Here is a 23,197-nt window from a genome sequence, read left to right on the forward strand (position 1 = left end):
TCTTCTTTTCTTTTTTTCCCAACTTAGGTTCTACTGTCCAAACTAAGCAAAGGTTTGTTAGCACACTGTGCAAAAGGACTCAACATCTCAACCCCTATTTTTCACTTGTCCAATGGAAAGTGTGTTTTGCTCCCTTAGGGGAGAGAACCCCTGTGTTCTAGGTTCTTCACATTTGGTAACTTGAAAGAGGTTACTTAATATCCCAGGCGCTTAGCCTCCCTCCTTGTAAAATGTGGAAACAGGCTGCCTGTTTTCTTGCGAGATACAGCAAGAGAATGAGAAATATGGTCAGTATAACCATCTTCAAGGAACCAGTGCTAGACATGGAAACCTGTCTTGGATGCTCACCAGGAGCTGCCCATTCACTATCCATACCTGCCTCTGAAGGGTGGCCCAGATATTGTAGTACAGGTTACTTCGTACACTGTTTCTATGTTTCTCAGAATGAGGGAGTCCTTGAATTCAGCCTTTAGTTCCTAAGAGTAGTATCCTCATAGTTAATTTAGAAGGTTCACAGAGAGATAATATCCCCACTTGATAGTTGATGAATCTAAGACACAGAAAGGTTGAGCAATTTGCTCAAGATCACACAGCCAGTGGGACAGGAATTCAAGCACCTTTCACTTCTCCAGGGTTTTTTTTTCCACTATGGTGCCATTTTCTATGTTTTCCCTCTTTTTTTGTATTTTTAACAATAATTTTATTGAAATATAATTCACCCTTTAAAGTATCCCATTATGTGGTTTTTCGTATATTCATAGAGACGTGTAACTATCACCACTAGTTCAAGAACATCACTCCAAAAGAAACTTTATTTTATTAGTAGTCACCCCTCATTTTCCCCTTTTCCCAGCCCCTGGGAACCACTAATCTACTTTCTGCTTGTACGGATTTGCCTATGCTGGACATTTCCTGTAAGTGAAATCTCATACTGTGTGGCCTTTTGTGGCTGGCTGCTTTTGCTTAGGATCATGTTTTATGGCTCATCCGTACCACTTCCCACTTTTATTTTGCTTTTTTTTTTTTTTTTTAATTCCGTGGGTAGATGTGTCCTTCCTCTTGCTGGGGCAGATACCTAACCTACCTTATGGAATGGGATAGAATGAGATGGAATGGGATACAGCATGGCTGTGAGTCTTAGAACTCCACTGGCCAATGAGCCAATTTGCTGAATTAAAGTAACAACATGTGCCAAGAGCAAGCCATTCCAGTGAGCTTTCGGCAAAGGAGTTGGTGTTCATCAAACATCTGTTTGGTGCCATGCACTGGACTGTCCATTCTTGCCCATCTATTATATAATTCATCTGTTTTCCCTTGAGGAGGTCTTGAATTAGTTTCTTTTGACCGCAGGGATCCTCAGGCACATGGATAGGCTATTCCTGATGCCCCTGTTGGTGGTCCCAAATGCCCAGCTCCACATCCGGCCTCACCCTTAGGCCACAGCCCTCAAGAGTCCCACACCTCTATGACTAGAAGACACCCTAATCTCTCTGGTCCACACTTTTCACTTTACAGAGTACACTGTGGTACAGAAAGGAGTTTTCTTTCCCAGGGAACTTAAGCATCTTGATAGGTCCGTTTCTCTCTCTTCCCTTGAGAAGGCTTGAGGGTAAAGCAGGTTGAAAGAGGTTCTGGAGAAAGGTTTTGGTGAAGGAGATCAGATGCTGGCATGATTTGGTCATCCACAATGAATATCATGTCTATGCACGAGTCTAGCTTTCGTCCCCGAAACCAAATCATTTGATTGCAGTCTTTGTGTGGGCAGAACGCCTCACTCCTTTAACTGTGGGACATACCTTTTCTTCTCTGTTAAGTTTTCCTAGAAGACTAAGCTGGATTCTTCCTTGCTTTGTCGTTTTCGTGGTGGTAGAAGTGACTATATTTCAGGGAGCTGGAGCAAAGTTGCTGGTGGTAGACAATGTGTTTCCTACCTTGGGAACACCAAAAGAGGCCATACCTGTAACGTAGGATTTTCAATCGCATCTGGAATGAATCAGCCGCCAAATAAAAGAACTATGAGATGTGCCATTAATTCTTTCTAGAATTTGACCTGTGGCTACATTGTGATTCAGAAACTGTTTTCACAGGCCAGAGCTATAGGGCATGTTCTCTTATTAGTAAATTGCTTCCAATCTTCTGATTGCTTCCAACACTACAAAGCAAAGCAGGAGATGGACTGAATTAAGTGTTTTAGATAAGGTGAAACCATAGAGAGTTTGTAATAAATTGCTTTTTTAAAAGGATGTGTTTAAATAGAACAGGGCAGCGATGACTCAAGCTGTTGATTTCAAGGGGTTTACGACTTTGCAAACCATGAGCAGGATCAGATGCAAATGTGATAAAGTGTTGTATTATTTTAAGGAAGTTGTGATACTTGGTCCAGTGCATTTCATTTCTCACTGGACATGGACAATAGCTTTTTATGTTTTTCTATTTCTTGGACTTCTTCGTGAGCGCAGTGGAATGACTGGAGACAGTGCCGGAGGCGGGTGGCGCCAGGCACACGGCTCTCAGCCTGCCGTGGTCCATGCATGCTGCACACGGGTTGAATATGAATGTGCAGAGCAGTTTGCAATGCCCTCCACGGAGGCTTCTTCAAAGAGCATCAGCAGAAGCAGGTGTATTAAGTGACTCTGGGCAACGGGGTTTATGCACTATTTTATTGCTTATGCAAAATCTAGCAAACCACTTGGGTCTCCAGTAACTTCAGAGAACCTGTTCAGAAATAGCTAGAGCCTAGCGGGTTGACTAGTTTGTCACCCAGTGAAGACGTACAAAGTGGGAGTGCAAAGGGGTCTCAGCTCCAAAGCCAGCTCAAGATTCTCTCGAGTGTGCCTTCAGAGGGAAAGGCAGCCAGTAGGCCTGAGCTACACCTGGAGGCTGATGAGTTAACATTCTCTGAGAGGCAGGACAACTTTCCACTCAGCCTGTCGCTGACTCTTACAAGGGAAAGAGAGATAAAGCAGTCAGGAGACATTCTGCATAAGAGTGGGTTAAGATCCAGAAACAATTTCATCTTTGTTCAGTGTTCTCCAGCCAGCAGCTCAGTTTGCCTGGCATCACATCCTCTCTATTTTAGAGTGTATTTTCCTAATCAAATTGAACTACAGCTTCATTCACAGATTTCATTTCTATGTACACGATCCTGAAAGGATGCTGTTGGCTCTCTCTCGCCCTCTCTCTCTTTTTCTTTCTCTACATCACCTTCCCTCTGTCTTACATAGACACACACACTCACTGGTATGGAGACACGCAATAACTATTTGCTGACTGCGTATATTGAAGAAACAAGTTTCAAGCTAAAACAGATTTATCACCACTTCAAAATATTATAGCAGAAATGAAGGAGCTTAAATGTTTAGCATAAGAGGAAAAGTAGAATAAAGACAAGATGAATATAACTTTTACTTTTTAGTTAAACTAGAAATAGCTGACTAATGCCTGTTAGTGATAGTTGTAATTTAAGGAATCACTCTGAAATGTAATCCACCCCTGGTTTTATAGTTCTTTTTGTCAGCTTGCTTTTAACGCTGACCTGGCTTTGCTTTGAATAGGAGTGTTTTCAGGAAACACACACACACACACACACACACCTCGACAACACCAGCTTATATGGTGGTCGAGGAAGCTGGGGGACCGGGTTACTGCTGGCCAGTCCTCAGCTGGAACTCTGCTACCCTGGGAATTCAGCCTTGGTCATCAGCTCTCTTGGGAAGAAAGAAAATTCCCCCACATGGTTTTATGCCCCCTAGTCCTCTCCCACACAGAAGACGCAAGTTACAAATACACACAGGTATGTTCCATAAGATACAGGCAGTTAGACTTTCAGCTGGGGGATGTACTTCTAAACCATTCAGTTTGGGCAAATTAAACCACAAAGGGAAGCAAACAAACTTTGTACTCTCCTGCTGTCTGCTTTGCCCTTACTCTCTTTCACTGGGCTCTAAGAATTCAACTAATTGCTTGTATTTTTGCCCCCTTTGTTGAATATTATTAATATCACTGTCATGATATTGACAAAACCTGGCATCATCCTCGGGTGGAAGGCCAAAACAGCTATGGCTGCAACAGCTCCTAGGCATCAAGAAGCATTTTCCCTCCCTTCATTAGTCTCTGGGGCAACACTTTCTAACAGAATTTACCAGCTTTTACTGCTGCCCCAGTCCTTTCTGTTCTTGCCTCCACCCTAGACCTTGCTTCCTGTATCACATAAGAATGTTCTCAGCTGTAAGTAGCAGGGACACAAACCATAAAGACATTTCTTGTTTATGTAACAAAATAGTCTACATAGGTGATCTTGGGGTTGCTCCCACAGCCCAATGATGTCATCAAAAACCCAAGCTTTCTCCATTTTTCTTCTTACTTCCCTAAGCACATTGGCTGTTTGTCCTCAGGTTTGCCTCTTGATCACAAGATGACCACTATATTCAGGTTCAAGGGAAGGGATAGCACCAAAGAGCTTGTGTCATAAGTTTTGCCTTTTAATGAGAACACAAAAGCGTTTCCAAAGTACCCCCCCGCCCCGCCCAAAATTGTCTTTACCTTTCACGGATCAGATCACTGTCTCATGGCCGCTAGTAGCTATAAGGGTAGTGATTGAGTGGTCAACTGTGATTGTCTGCCAGATCACCTTTTGAGAAGTCCATGCACAAGATTGGAAAAATTCAACACAGTGCCTCCAGGGACCCCTGGAAAAATGACAGGGATCATTTTCTTTCCCGAAAGTCACCATTATTTTACCTAAATTGAACACCAAAATGTATAGTCAAAGGACCTTCATGCTGGATCACTGTCACCCTTTGGAAGAAAAGAAACACATATACTAACAAATACTAACAAATGTTATCCTGAACTTTAACACAAGATGTACATGACGTTCTAGAATTCTGGTTCACTGAATGCTGAGGTACAAATGTATAATTAAATTTTAGCGTGAGGACATCATGTTCATGGTGACAAATATAAGGGTGCTTTGGGTTAAGTGCTTAGATGTTCTCAGTTCATTCCATCTGGAAGTCGTTATGCCACCAAGGACTCTGTCTTCCCTACATTTGGGTGAATTTGTATGCAAGAAACTGATTAGGAATCTTCGGACCCCACTGTGTTAATCTTACCATTTGAGAATAATCAGAAGGACATCAAGGTTAAAAATGCAACAGCACAGCTTCATAAATCATTGAAGGGCACTGTTAATACTGAGATAATAATCATAAATATCTGTTCCCTCAATCCCCCATGGCAAACTGGAAAACAAAGACACCAGCTGAGGGAAAGCAAGTGACTGCGCAAAAACCTTCCTGCCTCAGAGAGTTATAAATGAGCAAAGAAATCCAGTCTAATGCAAGACTAAAGTAAAACCAGCAATTGGCATCATACATTATGGGTTGGTTGTTTGCTTGCTATAATTAAGTTGACATCAGTGGTTAACAGCCTCGAAAATTAAACTCACCAAAAATCTTTGGAAAGGGTAATGAAAGTCCTCTGAATAATGAACTTAACACATCCCTGTTACAAGGAAAACAAATGTGTTCTTGGGTTATCTTGTTTCATGTCTATTTCATTGTTGACGTGGCTGTTGTTTTAACAAACACATTTATTTTTACCCTTAGGGATCACTGCAGCCCCTTAATATTATTCACAATTGTCAGTTCTGCCAGCTAGGCCAAGATGGGCTCAACATCAGTATGGATGCGCAGTGTGGAACTTGGCATTTGCTTTCTTTTTCCCTTTTTAAAATGAGTTGTTAGCATTCTTGTTTGGTTCCTGTGTCCATCTGCAACTCAAATGGAGGGGGCTTTTTTGGTCTTTAAAATATTCGCATTCATGGCAAAGCAAAAGTACTTAAGAGCCAGAGCACAAAATTCTCCAGAAAAGAACTACTTTCTTGATCTTTTCTCTTTATTCCTGACAAACGGTGCCTATCATGGCAGCAATGAGGCAAATGTATAGATAAACCTCTACTTCCCAAGTCGTTTCCATTAGAATGCAGAGAATGTCAAAATTTCTCACACAGTGTTCTTTCAGAGAAAAAAAAATACTTGCATGCAAATCGAAGATCTTTTTTCTTGCAGTTTCTTTGAGCTCAGTGAAAATGCTTGTAGTTCATTCCAATTACCCGTTCCCCAAGCAGTTTTCTTTGAGGAACTGTTCCTGGTCCTGCATAGAATACTTACTGTGATGTAATCGTCACTGTAGTGCAGTAAGTGTTGGTTATTTTTCCAGTAGGGAAAGATTAGTGTCACACCCAAACAGGCATTCACACAAGTAGCAGTTTGCTGGAAAAGTTCGACTTTAAAGCTACATTGCATAACATGGGTAAAAGGTAATGGACTATTAAAGGCTCTGTTTAGAAATTTCTGTCTTTGTACCAGCAAAAAAGAGCAGAGGCAAAGGAAACTATTGGAAAAGATAAATGCGTAGTGGTCCACAGAGAGAAAAGAACTCAGGCCCCCTGCCTCTGTTTTTACGATCATTGGGGCAGAGGTTAAAGTGAAAAAACTGCAAAAATAATTTATTTTAAAAGCATACTTGTAGCAAGTCGTTTGTAATAGAATTGTAGCTTCAAACTCTCTGATTGCCGAAAGTTGTACGTACATCTGTAGGGGAGTTGGGGGGGGGGCGGTGACAGGTCTCCTTTTGGTCTCAATACAACTAAGAGGCTCAACACCTCTAGCAGGAAAAAATGTTAAATGATGACCGTTTATGATCCTCAAGGTCCAGGGGCTGTTTGTAGGAGAAGATTAGTTTAGAAAATGCTTCTCGGCCGGGCACGGTGGCTCACGCCTATAACCCTAGCACTTTGGGTGACTGAGGCGGGTGGATCACGAGATGGGGAGATCGTGACCATCCCGGCTAACACTGTGAAACCCCTTCTCTACTAAAAACACAAAAAATTACTCAGGTGTGGTGGCAGCGCCTGTAGTCCCAGCTACTCGGGAGGCTGAGGCAGGAGAATGGCGTGAACCCAGGAGGCAGAGCTTGTAGTGAGCGGAGATGGCTCCAGCCTGGGCAACAGAGCAAGACTGTCACTAAAATAAAATAAAATAAAATAAAATATAAAATATGAAATAAAATATAAAATAAAAAAATAAAATAAATAAAATAAATTTCTCAACCCCCCAGAATCATGGCTTTAGAATTTTTAGAATTAAGTTCTAGGACACTGTGCAAACTGGGACAAATGGCATCTACTGGGGTCTAATGAGTGACCAATGGTTATCAACCTTCTTTCTCACCCAGATTCTAAGCAAATTAAGAAATAAAACAAGGAACAAGGCAGATGAGGCCTGAAATATCACCATTGTTACTGAGAAAGGCTAAGTTGGAGGGAATAACCTGGGGACGGGGGTCAAATGAGCTTTGACATTGGCATCTCTAAATCAGCTGGTTGACCCAGCCACAGACAAGGCCAGATACGGGTAGTTTCTTGCCCGGAGAAGCAGGGCAGAATACCTGTTTGCTATGAGTCACTCACTTTCAAGAAGGAACAGGAAAGGGATAAGCAGCGTATGCCCAGTCTGTTCTTTCCAGATTTACCCATCAGACATGTCACTCCACCTCCCTTAGGGCAGAGAGAATTAAAAAGGGAGAGAGAGGCCGGCCGGGATCGGTAGCTCATGCCTGTAATCCCAGCACTTTGGGAGACCGAGGCAGGCAGATCACGAGGTCAGGAGATGGAGACCATCCCGGCTAACATGGTGAAACCCCATCTCTACTAAAAATACAAAAAAATTAGCTGGGCTTGGTGGCGGGCGCCTGTAGTCCCAGCTACTTGGGAGGCTGAGGCAGGAGAATCACTTGAACCCGGGAGGTGGAGGTTCCAGTGAGCTGAGATTGTGCCACTGCACTCCAGCCTGGGCAACAGAGTGAGACTCTGTCTCATAAATAAATAAATAAATAAATAAATAAATAAATAAATAAAAATAAAAAGGGAAAGAAGCCAAGAGTCACATTAATTGAGTTCCTTTTACATGGATGGACCTTGAGACTAAAGAAAAAACATTCCTTCAGTAATGTTCTCTTCCCATCACAATGAAAACCAGCCATTTCAGGAGCCTCCAGGCCCTTTGAGGCAAGAGTTAAGCAGTTAATAGCATGGATGGTTGGGGCTATGTCTGTCACCTACAACAGACTATACACTCACCCTATTACTCATCAGCATGAGAGTGGCCAAGCGTATTTCACTGCGTTTGCTGGGGGTATGTGTAGCACAGAAAGAACATGTAGATTTTTCCCACATTCATACCAATTTTTTTTTTTTTTTTTTTTTTTTTTTTTTTTTTTTTTTGAGACAAGGTCCCACTCTGTCACCCAGGCTGGAGTGCGGTGGAACAATTTCAGCACACTGCAACCCCTGCCTCCCAGGCTCAAATAATCATCCCACTTAAGCCTCCCGAGTAGCTGGGACCACAGGCAAGCACCACCATGCCCAGCTCATACCAATGTCTTTTTAAAAAGTGTTGTATGTGGAAATAAATTGAGACTTGTAGAAAAGCTGCAAAAAATAGTGCAGTTTCTACATATCCTTCCCCTATCTTTGGCTAGTGTTAACAACCTGCATAACCATAGTATGATAATCAAGGCTAGGAAATTAACATTGGCGTAGTACTGTTAATGAAACCATGCTTTGTTTTGAGATTCCCACAGTTTTGCCATTTTTGTTCCAAGATCCTATCCGGGATCCCACATTGCATTTCATTGTCATGTCTCCTTCTCCTCTAACCTCTGACAGTGCATCGTTCTTTCCATGTCTTTTGTGATCTTGACACTTTTGAAGAGGACTGGTCTGGACTTTTGTACACTGTCCCTCAGTTTGGGATTGTCTGCTGTCTTCTCATGATCAAACAGAAGTTTTGCATTTTTGACAAGAATCCTCAGAAGAGATGCACCCTTCCCAGTGCACTGTAGCAAGGGGGGCATGCTGTCAATGTCTTACTACTGGTGATGTTAACTTTGATCACTTTTGATTCAGATAGTATCTGCTGGGTTTTTCCACTGTTTACTATATTTTCCTTTGTAATTAATAAATAACTTGAGGAAGATACTTTGAAACTATTTAAATACACTGTTTCTCCTCCAACTTTGGTCAATAATTTCAGTGTCTGTTGGTGGATCTCTCCCACATCAGTTATTACCATGGTGTTCTAATCTTAATTTCTATTTCCCTCATTCCTTCTGCATTTATTAACTGGAATCCTTCTGTAAGAAAAATCTGTCTTCTGCACATATTTACTTATTTATGTATGTCAGCATGAACTCATGGGTATTTACCTTATTGGAGGGGGTTATAATCCAATACTATCATTATTTGTTTTCTTGCTCAAATTGCTCCAGCTCTGTCCACTGGGAAGTTGGAAAGTCCAACCAAAAGCCCCAGCTTTATCCACTGGGTCATTGGTTCAAAAAGGCAAACTGAGGCTTGCAGAAGTGAAGTGGCTTCCAATAAAGTGGTTCAGGGAGAATTCCAGTCTAGGTCTGTTAGACTCCAGGGTTCATGTTCTTTCTGCAGAGTAAGGAATTATTTCAGAATTAGAATGAAATATGGACATGAGCTTCTTTAGTTTCCTCCATCCCATTAAGTAGATGAGGATCTACTTAATGATAAGGCCATTAAAGGAGAGGATCATGGCTTCTGGAAGCAGAGCTTGGTGAAAGAAGTTAGTAGAAGACCCTCATCTTTAAGCACATTTCTTTACATTCCAACATTGTCAGTCATTCTCCTCAGGTCATCTTCATGGTAAAGCTATTAACAATTTCAGTTCATTATTGAAACTTCCATTGCTTACTTTATGACCAAATATCATATGGATTTGCCAGCTATGAATGGAATTTTTGAGCCTAAAGTGGTGGTTTCAACAGGTCAAGAAATCATATATCAAAGGAAGAATTTAGTAAGTGACATGGCCATTTCAATTCCTAGATTATCTCTTTGGCAATGAACATTTATTTGAAAATGGTATTTCTAAAAGCAACAAAATCAGTGATATTTTTTTCTTCTCATTGTCAAGTATTATGTTTTTAAGAAGATGTATAAACCCATAACATTTCTGAAACTACAGCTAGAAAATTATGATTAAGCCCAGAGAGGGAAAAAGTTACCACGTCAACATTGATCCTCTGCACCAAAAGTCTCCTCTGCTTCTTGAAAGCAGAAAATAAGAGAATGATGGAGCCCAAGCAACACTCTAGACCTACCATGGTTAAAATGAGGACATCACAGGAAATAAGACCTGCTGCAACTTTCATTTTAGAGTCCCCGTTTACCAAAAACAGGTGGCTCTGGTTTATGTTGGAGGCACTCCTAAAGGCAGCCATGCTGACACAGAACCTCCGTGCGGTGTGGAGAGGGGGTCCTGTGCAGGTTTCCCTGCAGGGTTTTGCCTTTAAAGAGAACAGCACCTAAAACACCTAAATGCTAGTTTTACTCAGCGGGCCTGTATCCCGCCCACGCTGGAAACAGCCCTCAGGTAGTGGCTCCAGCTTCGCCTCTCTTTTCCTGTTTGTCCCTCAAACTGAGCTGTGTCCCCTGCTAGAATGCAGCCCCTCTCTTCATTACTGTGGATTCCAAGCCAACTGCAGGGTTGGGTCTGCTATAAAGGGCAGGCTTTCTCTAGAGACAGTTTTGTTTTGTTTTGTTTTGTTTTGTTTTGTTTTGAGACAGTCTTGCTCTGTTGCCCAGGCTGGAATGCATTGGCATGAGTATGGCTCACTACAACCTCTGTCTCCCAGGTTCAAGCTATTCTCCTGCCTCAGCCTCCCGAGTAGCTGGGAACATAGGGGGCTGCCACCACGCCCAGCTGATTTTTGTATTTTCAGTAGAGACAGGGTTTCATCATGTTGGCCAGGCTGGTCTCAAATTCCTAACTTCATGATCTGCCCACCTCGGCCTCCCAAAGTGCAGGGATTATAAGCGTGAGCCACCATGCCCGGCTGAGACAGTTCCATTTTAATACATTTTAAAATATGGAGATAAGAGTCTACAAAGCCTATAAAACTAGCAAAGGCCTTTGATAGAGTAGCCTTGACACACGTGGAACTAAGAGACCCTTTTTGATATTCTTCCAAAAGCAAATGTTCTGAACTGTGGTGGCTTTTCTCGTGTAACTGCAGAGGAAAGATTGGGTGGAAAGAATCGATTTCATACTGTAAAGGTGATCAGATTTTGATAGAAGAGAGGACAGCAAGCTACAGCCCTGGGCCAAATGTGGCCCACTGTCTGTGCTATGATTGAGTTGTGCCCACAATTCATGTATTGCAGTCCTAATCCCCAATGTGATGATATTTGGAGATGGGGCCTTGGGAGATAATTAAGGTTAGATGAGGTCATGAGAACAAGGCCCTGGCCTGATGGGAACAGGGTCTTTATAAAATAGGGAGATTCACCTGGAGAGAGAGGGGGAGCTCGCTTTCTGTGCACACACAGAGGAAAGGCCATGTGAGGACACAGAGAGAAGGGGTCACCCACAAGCTAGGAAGAGAGCCTTCACCAGAAACCAAATTTCCTGGAAACTCGATTTTTAACTTCCAGTCTCCCGAACCATGAGAAAATTCATTTCTGTTGTTTAAGCTACACAGTCTGGTATTTTGGTATGCCAGCCTATGCAGACTAATGAAGTGTATTTCTGTAAAGAAAGTTTTAGTGCAACATCCACACCCATTTGTTTATGTACTGTCTATGGCTGCTTCTATGATACAGTATCAAAATCCAGATATTGGATTCTGACAGAGCATTTGGCCTGCAAAGACCAAAATCTTTGCTGTCTAAGTGAAAAAGTGTGCCAACCCTTGGAATAGAAATGTACTGTATACACTATAGGTTTTGAACATGAAAAGCCACCCCAGTGGGATATTAAAGGGCCAAAGGGAGGAAACCGTCTTAGTGTGCAGTAGTCCAACTAGCAATGTCACCTGCAGGAGTGTCCTGGACTTCTCACCTCGTCACCCCACCTATGAGCTCAGTCGTGTACAATGAACAGCTATGCCCTTGACAGTTGAGTCCGTGGAGGGCAGGTACATAGGGGAAGCCTGTCCTCTAAGGGGGCTGATAGAACAGGTCAGTTTTGACAATGGGGTTAGAAAGGAAATGGGTGTGAAGACGACGGAGCCTGGGAAGCAATGAAGAGGAAACGGACTCATCTCTCCCCCTCCTTAGCAGTGGATCCTCAGAGGGTGTTCGGAGGCCTCCCCAAGTCCCAACCACAGAACGGGAGCCAGGCTGTAATGTAGAATGAAATATTTGCTGTTAGAAAAAATACTTCTCCTTGGATAAATTAAAACTTGCAGTTACAGCCAGGATGTGCTCTCTCCCTCCCCAGTGCAATAATTTGGAAGTTTAGGCGACCCGTGTTAGATCCACCTGTAGGTGCTTCCAGGAATCTGTATATTTAATGAATGCCCAGGTAATTCTTCTGCAAGGAATGAATGCCTGGAAAGCACCCCTTGAGCTGTTCTTCCCTGGTGGGGTTCTAACACTGCGCCTACCTGGGGCCTGGGTGCACCTTCACCAAGGGACTGCCTTTAGTGAAGTATGTGGCAAAGAACTTTGATGAAGTAGCCTTGTTTTCAAAAGGATGGCACCGCATCAGTGATTCAGGACACTAAAGAGATTTTGTACCTGTCTGCCAGCAGACAGGTCAACCTTCAGGCTTCTGGGTCAGGATGCTGGCCCGGGAACCACGTTCTAACTCTCAGTAATGTGGAATTCCAAAGCTGAGACCACTGCTGCGCCAGACTTACCTCTAGCCAGGTTGTTGCAGGTGTTTTTTATTCGGCCCACTCAAGCTGTGGTGACCCAGCTGTGTGTTAGGAACAAGCAGAAAAAGGGCTGGATTCAAACAAAGAGAAAACGCCATCTTTCTTCTTTCCCCCGTGTAATCAATAATTCAGCCCTCTAAAGCAAGCCAGATGCCTGATGAAGGGCTTGCTGCAAGGAAGAAGACAGGGGCCATTCAGAATCCACATCAACTTCTAAAACTTCTTTCTTCCTCCCTCCTTCTGCCTCACCTCCTGGCTTGCCTTCCACCTGAATGCAAAACTAATGCATCTGCTAAGAAGTGGCCCAAATATAGTCCAAGAGGAACAAGGACAGAGTGTTTAAAGCTGTGGGGGAAAGAGAGTCAGTAATTTTAAATGTCAGCAAATCAGTCTTCATTGACATTACCATCCCCTCTGAATTAAGTGACATGGTGTCTGTGAATTCAATCACAACTACTTGTATGAATGAAGGGCATGAGTCAGAAAATGCTCCATGAACCAACCCACATCATGGATCTGATTCACTTGCTAGAGGCTTCATATAATTCATAGCTCTAAAAATATGTGTGTATATATGTGTGTATTTTATATATATACACACACATATTTCACTTCACATTGTCAAAGTGATCTTAAATGGTATGGAAACAATCATCTGCTTGAAGTTTTTCTATGACATTTATTAAATTATTAAATTTCATGGACATTTGCTGAACATTTACCAAGTTCCAAGCATTATTCTAAGTGTTAGGGATACAAAGACTTTCTAGCGACTGATATTTGGGGAGTTACTAACAGCAGGGTTTAAACAATGGGAAAACAGCAGAGTTTTGACAACAATCTGAACTAAGAATTTCCTTCATGAAACTTCTCTAGTAATAGTTAAGGTACCATCTTGTGTGTGGACAATGCTCCTAAAAGCCAATCCAATCAAAATGTGTATCATTTACGACATGGAAAGTCATTTTCAGCAAAATGATTAGAAGGAGCATGACATGTGAAAACAGAAATCTTAAAGTCTTAAATCTGAGTCTACAATCACCTTCTTTAAAAAAAATTATGAAATTAGCATTGCAGTTAACTCTTGGGAAAGGTAAGAGTACAAGACTGTGAGATTGTTGTAAAACGATGACAACAGTTGATGAAATTCTATTTCTTAGACTGATGGAGGATTTACAAGTGTTCCTTTTATGACTGTGCTTCATAACTCACATACATGTTATCAAATAATACATAACAAAAGAACCCCCCTCACCAGGGGCTTTACTCCTATTAGTCCATTTAACATGGAAGGATCATTTCTAATGTCTGTAAAGCAGGGAGAACAGACAATGGCGCAGAAGTATTTTTGTGGCATCGATTTGGATGCATTTCAATCCAAATTTATATTTAATTCCAGTGCGTAGGGTACAGAGGATCCAGTCTGTTTTTCCTTATTTCCACATCTACCTTTTCAGCAGAACTCCGGAGAGTGTAAATTCCTTTATAGTCTGATTTCTTGGGTCCCAGGGAATAGGTACAACGGCTACAGTGGAATGAAGTGCCTGGGAAGGAACCTCAGTATTTTATTTATCCTTTCCTTCATTCCTTGGCATGCCCATCATTCACATCCAAATAAATAAGGCAGATTAATATGAATGACTTCCTCAGGGAGAACAATTTGTGGTGTTTTTAAAGCAAGCACGCATAGCCACCCGTCTCAATCCAAGAGCCCCCAGGAGGCCATCACCTCTCTAAAGACTTAAAGAGGATTAACGTTTTAAACGCTGGGTGGCTTGATTAATTTGGTGATAGTGGGTGGTGTGTTCCACGGGCACACTCCTGGTCTGTGGATTAGAGCCGTGAGAAATGACTTGGCCTTGGCAGGACACATCTCTGCCCCTGCAGGGTGGAGCGGCTGGGAGCTGGTCCAAGCTGGGATTATCCGAGCTACATTTGATGGACAGCCCTTCATCCACCAGTGGAGCCTTCTAGCTCTGGGTCTGCATCTGCGTTAACTAAGATCAGAGCCTCTCACAGTTCTGCCTTTGTCAACCAAGGCCTGGAGGTGAATTGTAGCTTTATGTAACCTCTGTTACCCAGGCGACACCAGCCTAGGAATAAAGTCCTACTCAAAACCAGTCAGAAAAGCACCTCCAGACCTCCTTCAAATAACCCGCTTTCCTTCTGTCATCTTCTCCTTTTCTTCCCTTCATTTACTCATTGATTCCTTTGGTAAATACTTGTGTCATTATGTGCCAGGCACTGTTCTGATCGCTGGAGCTTACATTCTATTAATAAAGACACATTAGTAAAATATGTAGTGTATTAGAAGCGATTAAGAGAAAAATCATGCAGGGAAGAAAGGCAGGAAGCATCTCTCAGCTCTTTGGGGAAGTCTCCAAATGGTGTCCCTCCCCTGTTCTTGGTCATGACCTTCTCCTACCCTAACCCGGCAGTGGTGGTTTCTGAGGCCAGCCATGAGGGTTCAAGGGAACCGGGCCCATGTCCAGCTAGAACCCAGCCATCCCTTACTGCCCATGTTGCTGCTGCAGTTGTGCTGAACTGTAGTGTTCTTTGCCAGACCAATCTCATATTTCAGAGATGTGTCATCGTGTTGTGGACCCCTGTCAAACAATTAAAAGTGGTTCCTGACTACCACCCAGCCCTAAAGGGACCACACTGTTTGGTGCATTGCCTCTGGACCTCTTGCCGTGGTATGACTTAGAGATGGCAACTCACACACTTAGGTGTGTGCACAGACATCCCCCTGCAGACACAGCACTGGAGCACGTATTGTATTGCTTTGTGGTTTCTTTCTTAAATGGTATACTTAACTATCATTCTGGAACTGTCATTGAGAACTTTCCAGATCAGAATAGAGCTCTGTACTTTTCTTCAACTGCTGCTTACCATGTATAGTATAAATGTACCTTTTTCCTATTAAGGATGTGAAAGTGTGTTTTGTTTTGAAGGTACATGGTGAGGAATGGTACTGTTGGATTTGTACATTTTGAATTATGGATCCTTCTGACTGCCCTTATGCCAGTCTCTGCCCCCACTAGCAGTCCATGACAAGGCCCTTGTTTTACTCACAGCTCCTCCTCCCTCAGGCTCAGACCTGATCTCATGGGGTCCGGGTTAAAGGAAAAGCAGAGAGAACCACAGGCACAAGTACCCCTGCCCTGTGACCCTGAGACTTGGGCTTTGGGGCAGCTCCTGGTGGCTCTTTTCTTCAGAGTGTCATTCCCTAGAGCCCTCTGGTGGACACAGCTAGGAGGGAACTTGTACTACACTGAGAAAGAAGCCATTTGAGGATGGTTCATTGGGGGTGTTTATTGACGTCATTTTAAAAATGATACTTTACTCTCATGGTTCTGATTTTAAATGGTAAGAAAGGGTCAAAAGTTTTTTCCCACTCCTCTCCTGTGGCCAAGTAGAATCTCACACCAGAGACAACCAATGTTATCTTTTTTGTGTATTCTTCCATAAATTTTTATGCATATGCATGCAAAATGTGTGTGTTTAATTTTTATTTTCCCCAATGGATGCATGTTATAGCATGGTAGGCAGTGTAGTATAATGGTTAACAGTATAGATTATAAATCCAGATCTCCTGGGCTTAAATCCCAGCTCCACTACATATTACCTGAATGGCCCCTAAGCAAATTACATACCCTATTTTTGCCTCAGTTTCCCCACTTGCAAAATGAGGATTACTGCTAGAGTTACTACAAAGATTAAATGAGTTAATATTCATAAAGCTCTTAAAACTGCATCTGAAGCATAGTAAGAAACAAACTCTTAAAAAAAAAAAAAAAAAAAAAAAAAAGAAGAGGGGAGGGAGAGAAAAGGAAGGAAGGAACTGTCCAGACATACTTTGCTTTGTTTTAAACTCAGTATCATCTTCTATGGCTTTGTGGAATTGCATTGTGCAGATAAGACACTGGAAGTTTACCAGTGCCCTGGTGATGGATGGAGTGATGGTCTATTCTTTTGCCATGACACTGTACTCTGCCATGAAAAACCTTGTGTACAGTCATTGTGTATGTGTGTGAATATGTCTGTAGGATACATACATAAAAGTGGAATTGCCAGGTCACAGAGTACATGCATTTGCAATGTTGATAGCTATTGCCACATTGCCTTCAGGGAAATTATACCTATTTACTCTCCTAACCAACAATGTGGGAAAGGACCTTTTTCTAAGACTCACGCAGTGTTTATAATAAACTTTTAACACAGTGTTCATAATAAACTTTTAAATCTCTGCCCAAGTGATAGTGGCGTCTCAGTGTAGTTTTAATTTGCATTCTTCTGATGATACGAGAGGGTATCTTTTCATGTGTTTCAAAGTTCTGTTTCTTTTTCTGTGAACTGTCTGTTCATTTGCTTTCTCTATTTTTCTAATGAGTTATTTATTCCTTACTGATTTATTATTTATTCCTTACAGATTTCTAGGACCTTTTTACATATTAAGGAAATCTGCTTTGTGATTGGAATTACAATTATTTTTTCAAATATTTCACTTGTTTTTTTAATCCTATGTATAGGGATTTCAATAGGCAGAGTTTGTATATGTATATAGTGTAATTTTTCAGTATTTTCTGTAATGGCTTCTGGGTGTTGTGTCATAGAATAGCTTTTACAACTCTTACATAAAACTCCCAAGGTTCCAAAGGGTCATTTAGTACTTTTATGGGTTTCTTTCCCCCCAACATTTAAATCTTAGATCTACCTGGAATTTATCCTAAGCATGTGAATGATGGAACTGTTCAGGAGTTCTAAGTCCTCATTGGGCCCTCCCCACCTGGCAGCATTCCTTATTTCCTTCCAGTGTGAGTCTTTATTCTACACCCCTCTCTTCCTTGGGGCCTCCGAGTCTCTCCTGTGACTTTCTTCACCAGTTGCATCAGTGCAGGCAGCCATTCGGGTCTAAACCCCAGGGGCATTTTCTTAAAGCTACCTAGCAGCCTGTGTGGTCTTCAATCACGTGTTCCTCACAGGGCAGCTCTCAGCATTCCCCAAAACCATCCCTGCTTGTCCCTGGACCTCCGTTCCCATGCCAGCCTGCCCGCTGAAGTGCCTACAATGAACCTGGACAGTTTTTCTTTATCTGAAGCTGTGGGAGAGGTGACTTATTTCCACTTCTTTGCAGACTGCAAACATCAGCCTTTCCAAATATCAGTCCCTCTGCCCCAGCCTCACCACTCAGCCCCATCCCACCTCTCTCAAAGGAGGCACCGTGTTATTTCCACCACATGAATTTTCATCAAAAGGATAAGTAAAATGCCTTTGTTTTCTGAAAACCCTCTTTAATCTCAAATTTCCCAATTTCTGTTAGCGCCACAACTCCTACCTGTTTCCTCTGCCACTGTCCAGTTTAGAACTAGCGTACTTTTTCTTCTTGAATGTCTCCAAAGTCAGCTCCTCCTTAGCCCGACACCAGCCAGTTGCCTGTCACTTACTTGATGCCTAGCTCCACATTTCCTTTCATCTGGTTAGAAACCTCTTCAATTACATCCAGTCTCACCCAAAGCATCTCTCGTGCCAGTTTCCAGACTTAGATCTTAAGCAAGGGAGGCTCATAGGAGCCCACAGCTACCCTGAGCCTCATGGCCCTCATGCCTAGAAACCTGCTGGCCCTTGGGCCTCCTCAGGATGCCTGGCCTAGAGCAGCCATCCTGGCAATGGACACACCTATCTGACCTCAGATACCTTTCTCTTTCTTCCCTCTTGGAGCATCTAGTAAATGCCCCTTTTCTTATGGAGCTGTCAACCTTCCCCTTCAGAAAACCTCATTGTGGTGCCCTCAGTTCATGAACCATCAACTTGAGAGCTTGTACCTCTCCTGGGCGTGAACCCAGGAGGCTGAACTTTCAGTGAGCAGAGATGGTGCCACTTATGAAGATAAATTGTTTCTGACTAATGACATATGAGGGTCTCAGCAGCTGTAAAGATTATGGCTCTGTTAGTCCATCTCTTCATAATGACATACACTATGTATCCAACTAACCTACCTCATCACTGATCCTTAACCTTGCAAAGTTTGCCTTAAAAATAAGCTCCCAGCCATGTCACTGAATAAAAATGCAAATCGCAGAGTAGCATATAGGTTGCGATACTGTTAACAAATGTGTGCGAACACACGGGCCTAATTTCTCCGTGGGCATATATGTAAATGTAGAGAAACCAGCCTGGAAGAAAGCACACCACACTGATGACAGCATCTGCCTCCAGGGGCACGGTGGAGGGCCTGGAACTGGCAGGGGTACTCAACGGCCATTTTCACACTACTGACTTTTTTTAAAGAGAAAAACATATTCAGTAAATTTTTAAGTTTAAAAATTCACTTGAAGAAAAAAACTTCATTGTAGAGGAAGTGGCAAATAAATGCCAGTTAGTGTTTTTCATACTTAGGAATAAAAAGAGTAGAATGATTTCCTAAAAAGGGCCATGGATAGCAAATGTAGAGACTATTGGGCAATGCCCTGAAGTGTATTGCTTAGAAATCAAACAGTGCCTCCCACACATGGATACAGGCATCCTCTGTACCTCGGCTTTAGCTTACCAGAGCAGCCACCTTCCAGGATTTTGTAATGGTCTTAGAAAATCAGTCCCTACAAACATGCAGTTAGAGGGGGAAAAATGACATAAAATTGCATGTTTTAAGGTAAATCTAAAGTACTTCTTTACCTCCCGCTTGGAAGTTCTAGGCAGTTTCATTCCTTACTGTTTCTACAGCACCCAAAGTGGCAATTCTCAAGGAGGCGGGAGCCAAAACCAAAACCACACCTGCCCATACACTTGTAGGAAATGAGTGGGTAAGGAGACCCGGTTACTAGTAGGATGCTATATCCCTCAGCTGTGCAAGGCAGCAAACAGGATTAAGACCTGAATTCTAAGTCTAGCTTTAGTATTAAATATTATCTATCTGTCCAAAAAAAAATAATTAATATAAAATAGCCACATATATGGCCGGGTGCGGTGGCTCACGCTTGTAATCCAGCACTTTGGGAGGCCGAGGCGGGCAGATCACAAGGTCAGGAGATTGAGACCATCCTGGCTAACACGGCGAAACCCCATCTCTACTAAAAACAATTAGCCAGTGTGGTGGTGGGCGCCTGTAGTCCCAGCTACCAGGGAGGCTGAGGCAGGAGAATGGTGTGAACCTAGGAGGGCAGAGCTTGCAGTGAGCCGAGATGGCACCACTGCACTACAGCCTGGGCAACAGAGCAAGACTCTGTCTTATTTAAAAAAAAAAAAAAAAAACCACATACATATCCACACAACAAGAGCTATCTTCAGCGTAAAGCCCCCTCCCCCTAAAATATCCCCACCATTTTTGTGGTTAGTTGGTAATCCAATTTGCTGCTATACAGTAACACAGTCTTGACAGCATGGAGCCAGAATGCTGGCTTCAAATCCCAGCTGCTCCACTTCCTGTGACCTTGGGCAAGTTACTGAATCTCTCTGGCCCTGAGGCTTCGCATCTGTAAAATGGTAGTGATCATGAGGGCCTCCCCCGTAGGGTTGCTTGGGGGTAGTGAAGAAGCTGACACATTACAGCTGTCTGAATAGTGCCTGGGAGACAGGAAAACCCTTAAATAAGTTCAGCAAGTATTATTTGAATTGAGTCAACTTCCACCTTTAAGAAATCAAATGATTAAGACACCCTCATTTGATGACTACAGCTTGACAGGCCACACATGCTCTTTGAGACAGACCCCCCCTAGTCATCTTGGGACACTCCTTTTTCCACCCAGTATGTGTCACTGAGTGCTAGCTGCGTGGTGCTGGCTTGGCAGATGGCCATGTGTCCTGAGGGCAGAGCGTCTGAGAATTAAGACTGTGAGGGATACACAGCCAGGTGCCCCTTCAGTAGGAATATATTTATTCCCCTTGGGGATTTGGTCTGTCTTCACAGAACCTCAGGATTTCATCAACACATAGTTGAGAGCCATCCCTCTGTGGCCGTTGATAAAGCAATAACAGAGATAAGATCTAAAAGCACTGCTTGTGGTCCTCACTGGCATGAGACAGTTTGAACCAAAAACAAAACAAAAAAAAAACTGCCTTGTACACAATGTGAACTCTGACTTATACAGACCTACATTTTAACAGCTCTTTATTCACTGGTATTGGCATCTCAAATAGCTTTTGGAACAGTTTGGTTAAAACTAATGAAATAGTGCCTGTCTCTTTCACCATCTATCTTGTGTGTTTTGAGTATCAGTGAGACAATCCGAAGCACCTCCCTGGCCTCACCAAGTCTCTGGGCTGGGGGAGGAGTAAGGAAGAGCCGTCCATTTGGATTTGGACAGAGGGACAGGTATCTTTTTTGCCAGTGCACATTAACTCGGCTCCTTTGGGTCTGTGTTGCAGGGATCATGTACCGCAAATCCTGTGCGTCATCAGCGGCTTGTCTCATCGCCTCTGCCGGGTACCAGTCCTTCTGCTCGCCAGGGAAACTGAACTCAGTGTGCATCAGCTGCTGCAACACCCCTCTTTGCAACGGGCCAAGGCCCAAGAAAAGGGGAAGTTCTGCCTCGGCCCTCAGGCCAGGGCTCCCCACCACGATCCTGCTCCTCAAATTAGCCCTCTTCTCGGCACACTGCTGAAGCTGAAGGAGATGCCACCCCCTCCCGCATTGTTCTTCCAGCCCTCGCCCCCAACCCCCCACCTCCCTGAGTTGCTTCTGGGTGTCCTTTTATTCTGGGTAGGGAGCGGGAGTCCATGTTCTCTCTTTGTTCCTGTGCAAATAATGAGGCAGTGTAAAGCATTCTGAATAAATTCAGTCTGGCTGAATTGTCAGTATGTACTTCAAGGAAGGAGGTGGCGTGAAAGTTCACCCCCGTGTCTGTGTAGCCAGGGTCAAGGCCATGCTGGCAGAGTCAGCCCTTAGAAGTCACTGAGCTGGGCATCTGCCTTTTGCAAAGCCTCCAGTGTCCATTCCATCCCTGATGGGGGCATACTTTGAGACTGCAGAGTGAGGGTGGCGTTTTGTTGGGGGGAGGAGGGCCAGTTCCCACTCAAGGCTCCCTCACTTGACATTCATTCAAACTTCATGCTCCTGAAAACCATTCTCTGCAGCAGAATCGGCTGGTTTCGTGCCTGAGTTGGGCTCTAGTGACTCGAGATTCAATGGCTGGGACTTAGACTGGGGTTCGGCCTCACTCTGAAAAGTGCTTAAGAAAACCTTCTTAGTTCTCCTTGCAGAGGAATGGCGCCAGGACGCGACGAAGAGCAGCGGGCGCTGCATGAAGCGGGCGCTGTCCGTGGAGGAGTGCGCGTGGGCGCGCAGGCGCTTCTCGTGGTTGGCGTGCTGCAGCGACAGGCGGCAGCACAGCACCTGCACGAACACCCGCCGAAACTGCTGCGAGGACACCGTGTACAGGAGCGGGTTGATGACCGAGCTGAGGTAGAAGAACGTGTCCGAGAAGGGGAGGAGGATCATGTACGCCCGGAAGTAGGACCTCGTCCAGTCGTGCTTGGGTTTGGCGGCAGCCATGATCCTCCGAATCTGGTTGGGCATCCAGCATACGGCCAATGTCACAACAATCAGCCCTGGGCAGACACGAGCAGGAGGGAGAGACAGAAAAGAGAAAAACACAGCATGAGAACACAGTAAATAAATAAATAAAACCATAAAATATTTAGCTCCTCTGTTCTGTGCTTACTGGCCAGGAAATGGTACCAATTTTTTCAGTGTTGGACTTGACAGCTTTTGCCACAAGCAAGAGAGAATTTAACACTGTTTCAAACCCGGGGGAGTTGACTGTGTTAAAGACCATTAAATGCTTTAGACAGTGTATTTATACCGGTTGATGTCAATTTTTTAAAAATGTTTTCATTGGTGTTTGTGTATCCAGAAAGCATTTTATGTTACCCATAAATCTAGTTTTGTCTTTTTGTTTTAAAGAAAAAGATGTATACATGCAGTATAGCTGCATTAGATAAAGCAGTGTTTGTATTTTAAAGGATGTCCACACAAAGACGACCTAGTGATATTTTTAAATCTAATGGAAGTAGTGTCCCTTTGGCAACAAAGCAGCATATTTAATAACACCGGTTTTGCATTCGGTTTCAGGGGAAGCAAAATCAGGAATAGCCTGTCACCTCAATGTTTGCTGGACATATACATGCTAGGTATGCACACCTATAATCGTGATGCTCATATCCGCAACAGCACATGTGTTTCTTTCAGACACTTTTAGATTCATTATCTCTTCCACCCTCATGTGGGGAAAAAGAATTATTCAGAGATGGCAAATATAAAACTTCCTTCAAGTTCAGCCAGTAACATGTTCCCCTTCCTTTGCAGCTCTGAGCTGTGCTGTCAGCAGCCCAGAAGAAATCAGGCCCTAGAGAAGAGACCACTCAAAGGCCCCTTCTGTAGATCAAATGTTTACTGCATGGACATTTGTTTGCATGTCCACGTTTGTATTCCAACTTATGTAACCAC

At 43.3% G+C, this 23,197-nt stretch overlaps 2 protein-coding genes across 2 annotated transcripts in view; one reads left to right on the forward strand and one right to left on the reverse strand.

Annotated features, from left to right (window-relative positions):
• Positions 1–22,546, forward strand: part of LYPD1 (LY6/PLAUR domain containing 1) — a 30,256-nt gene extending 7,710 nt beyond the window's left edge. The window contains exon 4 of the mRNA XM_050751016.1: positions 21,118–22,546. Coding sequence (XP_050606973.1) covers positions 21,118–21,353 — 236 coding nt within the window. The 3' untranslated portion in view covers positions 21,354–22,546. The remainder of the gene's footprint in view (positions 1–21,117) is intronic.
• Positions 20,849–22,381, reverse strand: LOC126932253 (G-protein coupled receptor 39-like). Its single transcript, XM_050751010.1, has one exon. It carries the CDS (start codon positions 22,379–22,381, stop codon positions 21,791–21,793), a length of 591 nt encoding a protein of 196 aa, XP_050606967.1. The 3' UTR covers positions 20,849–21,790.
• Positions 22,547–23,197: the final 651 nt, after the last annotated feature.

Source organism: Macaca thibetana, chromosome 12, assembly GCF_024542745.1.
Source record: "Macaca thibetana thibetana isolate TM-01 chromosome 12, ASM2454274v1, whole genome shotgun sequence".
In the NCBI taxonomy this organism is placed as follows: domain Eukaryota; kingdom Metazoa; phylum Chordata; class Mammalia; order Primates; family Cercopithecidae; genus Macaca; species Macaca thibetana.